The 6000-nt window shown below is 36.8% G+C and overlaps 1 protein-coding gene across 2 annotated transcripts in view; it reads right to left on the bottom strand.

Annotated features, from left to right (window-relative positions):
- Positions 1–215: 215 nt before the first annotated feature.
- Positions 216–6000, bottom strand: part of NKAIN2 (sodium/potassium transporting ATPase interacting 2) — a 981572-nt gene continuing 975787 nt past the window's right edge. For both annotated transcript variants that reach the window (XR_007462564.1, XM_049652959.1), the window contains one exon: positions 216–2915. Coding sequence is in view for 1 of the 2 variants with exons in the window: in XM_049652959.1 (XP_049508916.1) it covers positions 2906–2915 (10 nt within the window). In the remaining variant the exon portion in view is untranslated. The remainder of the gene's footprint in view (positions 2916–6000) is intronic.

Below are 6000 nucleotides of genomic sequence, written 5' to 3'. Positions count from 1 at the left end.
AAATAATTTTATTTTAAATAATTTGACCTTTAAAAAAAAGAAAAAAACCCTACCTATGTTAAGCAAAGGTTTTTAGCATAGTGCCCTAACACCTCTGTCAGCTATTAGCCCGGTGCTAACTCTAAGTTCCAGATTGAAAGGAAAAAAAAAAAGTTCTCCAAATGACAGCAAGTCTATTCCAGGCAGTCTTGTAAAAGAACCCTTAGTGTTAGGGGATAATGAAAGTGCGTGCTACCTATGACTGAGCTAACATGGTGCCATGACCTGGCAATTTCTTTTTATTGCTGACATATCCATTCCTGCATAGCACAGAACATCAGCGTTGCCTTCATGTAAATTTAATAGGTTTTCCTTGTCAATGATATAATCAGATATACTGTGAGAAGGAGGGGCTTTCAGGGATGGCTCAGAAGCTTAATTGTTTTTCCATTTATTTTTAAAATGCAAATTACACTAGTAAGTCAAAAAAATCACTCTGTTAAAAATACATTCAGAATTAACAAACGCAAAAAAAAAAAAGACACATCAGGATTGTAACTCTTGCCTTCTGAATATTAGGTTTATAACAAAAGCTCAGCCTAGAAAAATAGCATTCTTCACCGGATTTTGAGGAGGAATCAGCTGTACAACTCAGATGGTTTTCCAGATATAATCACACTACTGTGCTCACTGCTCCCGAAAGAAGACCTGTCCACGAATTACTCTTTAGTAGTCAACAACTGGTTTTGAAAATTTTGGTGGTGATGATAGTAGTGATTAAGTGGTAGCTTGGCTGCAACTTAAAGCAGGAATATGAGGGCTTGTTCTCTGTGCACTTAAATCTCTATCCATATACATGTCCTATAAGGTGGAATCTCATCACAGCATGAATGTACAGTGAAACCTCATTTTAATTTTCACGTTAATAGTCACATTAGAATAGTTTCTGGCATGTAGAGTATTTAAATTTTAAGAATCAGAGGACAATAAATTGGTAAATATTTTTCTCATACATTAAACATGCATGTCACTATAAAATCATCATATGAGGTTTCACTGACATGTTTGCAATTATTTATTTTATACATGTATGTATGGACAAACATATACAAGCCACTGAGAAAATTCAAGCACAAGTGCTGGAACCTTTTTTTTTTTTTTTTTTTTTTTTTTTTTTTTAGTTTATGTTCCAATATAACCTTTGTTCCTTTATTGTTTTTGAATGTATATGTGTGTATTTCACAGACATCCATGCAAACACAGTAATGGGGCTGGTTTATGTAGATCTGGATGGGCTAAGGTCCAAAGTAGGTTAACCCAATAACTGAAGAAACTACATAGAAACCAAGAGAGAAAACATTGCTCCATGCCAATTTGTAACTTTTCAAGTCTCAATTTCACTGCACTGAAGGATGTTGTATTAGTTTTAAAAAAATTGATTTTAGCATCTCAGGTGGATCCAAGAAAAAACATGACTCTTCGGAGTTCCTGATAAGCCTGAGCTAATTATGTTTCCCACTAATGAAAACCAAATAATGCTTGAGTATATAGAACAAAATTTCCTAGGAATTCAGAATATTCCATAAACACATTGACCTACTATTAAGTTTCCAAAGGCATCTTGTTGCCAACTACGTTAACAGCACAGTTTTTCTGCCACAATAATACAGGAGGATTAAAATACACTCTAACACACAACAGATCCCCCAAATACCACAAAGAGATCTCAAATATTTCACCAAGGTAACTATTGCTCCCCCCGCCCACCCAAAAAATAATCTCGTACGCTGAAGTTAGGAAAAAAAGTTCACCTACGTAGGGTCTTCCATTTGAATTAGATATAAAAGAGTAAACATAGCTAATACATATTCAGTTGGCCTCTGTTGATAGAAATCCACAGCTGTTTCTGTGTTAGTAAAAGACATTTGTAGATACTTATAAAAGCACCTAGAGTGCAGTAAATAAAATCAGTGAGTTAAGCCATTTCTGTTCTCTGCTTCCAGTAGATTATGAGTTTAGTAGATTAATAAATTTTACTTTGTCCCACCCAACCCCTTCAGAAGACCATATTTAAGAATTATAAAGAACATGATTATTGTTGTTGTTGTTGTTGTTATTGTCACTTGTCTGTTTTTGGCCACCATGGAGGTTCAATGATAAAGCACTTTGCTGACAGCTGGCAGTTTTTGTACACAGACACACTGAGCTGCTGAGCTATGCAGTCCTGTTTCTTGACGTGAAACACACAGACTCAAACTCATTCGGAATTAATAGCAGTGTGTTAGCCTAAAGGAAGTGACTTGGGGAGGTCTGCACTGAGACTCGGGCGCACAACTTAGGTGGGTTAAGGCAAGTATGTACGGTATAGCCTTTAGGGCAAACAACCTGCCATTTCGGACTTCGGTTACAAGGTCATCATGGCATGTTTTGTTTGTTTTTGCAATTACATTGCCTACGTAGCCGTGGTGCTATCAAGACGTATGGAGTGCAGAAGACAGGGCTGTCAAACTAATGTGCCCTGGATGACTTTGCAGCTCACAGAGGCCGACTGGCTGGGCTGCAGAGTAGTTAGTGACGGCCAGCAGAGGGCACCAACACATCTCCTTATGAACTTTCCAAAGGCCTGGGAGAAAGAAGCCTACTTTCAGGAAATCCAAGATGGGAGTGTCCTGCATATTTATTTGTTTCAGTTAGAAAGAGGAGGCCAAGAGGAATTAGTATGTGCCTCTGTGTGTGTGTGTGTGTGTGTGTGTGTGTGCGCGTGTGTGTGTGTGTGTCTCAGTGTATGTAGAGGCTTTATGTTTGTTCTGTTAACATGTATATATATTTAAACTCAGTTGCTTCTTGCTCTTCATAAAATGCAGGAGGCCACTGCAAAACAAGTTCTTTGAAAGGTCCAGGAGCTGACATACTGAGGCCATCTGTATTATTTTGACCTGGTAGAGAGAAAAAGAGAGAAAGAAAAGTTGTTTTTAATCAAGGGGGAGAGCCCAGCATCTTTCTCACCTCTCCAAGCACAAGAACAAGCAAAAATTAAACACAAAAAAGTCCAAGCCCAAATTGTGCTTAAAATGAGACAACTTTCCTCTCCGTTTCTTTTTCCTCTGTAACCTCTTGGGTAAAGTGGCCACTTATGATAATTTAAAATCCATTTCTGGGGACAAATGAAATGAATATGTATTGCTATACAATTAGGCTGCCAAAAAGAATGCAGTGTTTTCAAATGTTGCTAATATACCATGGGATATTCTCACAGTTTATACTGCGGGAGCCCAAACACATCTCTACTGGCGATGGCACATAGGTCAGTGGTAGTCAAAACAGCTACTTTGTTAGAAAATTAACCTTTGGACATGGGAATGTTTTTGTGAGGGAGCTTCATGGCTATTATTTGTTTCAAAGAAGTTTACCAAACCATAAGAAACAAATTTATGAAAACCTTTTCTTTTAGGATGGATGATAGATAATCTAAAGAATTACAGAACATTCTCCCAACTTAACTAAAAAAGAGAGGGCTGTCTATTCAATGACTGTAGGAACTGAAACGTGGCTGTGAATGGGAGTCAGTCAGGGCAGTGTTTTCAAAGCTCTTAGCCACGGATTTGCTGGGCATAATGGAAATCCCGCAGCTAAAACTGCACATTACTTTTTTAAGCATTTGCGTTCCTTCTAAGGAACAGCTTTTATTTCCAGTTGCTATATAATATTGTGAAAGTGCTTGAACCGGACCATGATGTTGAATTACTCTTACTTTATGAGACTTATTTATGGCAGGTTGACAGGAAAAGCTACTCCCCAAAGGACAAAGACATAGGAGATGTTCGGGTCCCTTCCTCTCAGCAGGGGTGAAATTTATGCATGAGTCACTTTTGGTTTTTCACAGGGTTTGAATAGGCGATGGCTGTCAAATGAGGGGTTCTGAAGGCTACCACGTTGAAGGCTACTGCATAATGTAAAATCCGAAGAGGATAGTTGGTTGCAGAGAAAGGGAGGGGTGCAGGCATGTTTGGAGGTATGGCAGCCAAGTTAGTGTGAGAAGTACAACTAAGTACATTAAAAATCAGGAAATATAATGAATGCCAGAGCAAACTCACAGGTCTAAGAGTTTGGAAAGAACACTGAACTAAGGGGTTAGGAAAACTGGTTGATAATTGGGGGTGGCACAACTAACAGGTTGTGTGACCTTTGTTTTCCTTTCTCTTCCTCCAGTTTCCTCATCTGTAAAATAAAATCTCAGTGTTGTAGAACTTGAAGTCCGGTAAGGGGATGGTTTGTAGAAGGGGCAGTGGTAGTATTTTGACTAGTGATTTGTTATATGCAATTAATTCTAACTTCCTAAATCTGAATGTCATGGAACATTCAACTTTTTTCATGAGCAGTGAGACTTGAAACTTCTTACATAATTTTAGTGTTCCCAGGCAGTAAGGAAGAAAATAATATTTTTATTACTTTTCGTTTGTCATTTAAATTCTTCTATTTAATAAAATCATGGTAAGTTTGGTCCTCAGGAATTTAATGATGGATATTAAATATGCAGGGTCCCCTTTTTAAAGACATTAGAATTATGGATGTCTGATTTGAAAAAATATACTTGATTATGTATAATTAGCATTCTCTAAGATAGCTAATCCTATATATGTGGTTACATGTAACTTATTATAGCTTGATCATATTTATTGATCATTCATATTCATAAACACAATGAAGTGTTACATGATGAAGAAATGCTATGTGATATTGTCAGAAACAAGCAATTACAAGCTTTGTAGATGTTCTGGTCTACTCTTGAGCACATATTGTTGCATGTTATTTGGGTGGATATTATATGTGATCTATTGTTTCCAGAGGAAATCCCTTCATATACTATGAAATATAGTATATTATATATTATATTGTATAGTATATTGATTTCTGATTCGATAAAGTCTTTTCATGAGTAATATTGGTTCACATAAGCATTGTTCCCAGTACTAGTAAGTTATGTTTCTTAAGCATTTACCATGTGGCATGTTTTACGTCTTATATACTTATAAATTCAAAATAATTATATGAAGTACATGTGCTATCATCTCTCTTTTTCAGGGAAGGAAACTTAGATTTGATGAGAATAATTAAAGTTACTCGAATCAAGTTGTATGTCCAAGGTCATAAAGAATTTCATCTCTAGTACTCTGCCTTCTAGGTCCTCTTAACCACTGTCTTGTATTGCTTTGCCTTTATGTTTTAATAGAACACTTTATATAAAGCTATGATACAATATAGGGAAGAGTGGTAAAGAACTTCAAGGGTTTATAATTTTACTTTTTGTGTGAGCTATCGAGTCTTCCTGGGAAGACAGGAAATTTTGGTCTAAACAGAAAACAAGTATAGTACTACGCAAAAGAAAAAAAAAAGAGAAGTATCAGAGGAAAAAGAGATTTAAAACTCTTCCATAAAATATATATTTTAAGATATAATTTGAAGGATAGTGGTATTTCATCTTGGAAAAAAAATATGTTTGGTGTCAAGAGAACAGCATGGGCAATTAGAGAAATACACGTCATATTGGTGGAAAGCAAGAGTTCTAGTTTCACCGGCAAAAAATGGGTAAGATGGCAGACTACTAACGCCCTCAATAGATTATAAGATTCATCAGGACAGGAGCCAGCTCTTATTCATTATTACACTTCCCCAGTATCTCCTAGCATCAGCTGCATATAGTTGGGAGTCAAAAGTTGTTAAGGGTTGAAGAGAAGAGAGAATATTTCAGCAAGATATTGGGGCCAGGTCAGAGGATACTTGTAAGCTACGGTAAGCAATGTGGACTTTGTTTAGTAGGTAATAGGGATTAATTGATAGTTTGGGGACAAGGTGGGGAAAGAGTCAAAGTGGTACTTTGGGAAGAGTAATTTGGCAGCCACATGGAAGATGGGACAGAGGTACTAAAATTAGAAAGAGACAGGAAAACGTAAGGTAATGAACGCTGATTTAGGGCAGTGGTTATGAGGATACAAAAGAGATTGTGTGATGCACTGTTTGCAG

This window comes from Panthera uncia (assembly GCF_023721935.1).
Source record: "Panthera uncia isolate 11264 chromosome B2 unlocalized genomic scaffold, Puncia_PCG_1.0 HiC_scaffold_24, whole genome shotgun sequence".
Lineage (NCBI taxonomy): Eukaryota > Metazoa > Chordata > Mammalia > Carnivora > Felidae > Panthera > Panthera uncia.
The sequence above is the reverse complement of the archived record's forward strand: the minus strand, read 5'-3'. Positions and strand labels throughout refer to the sequence as shown.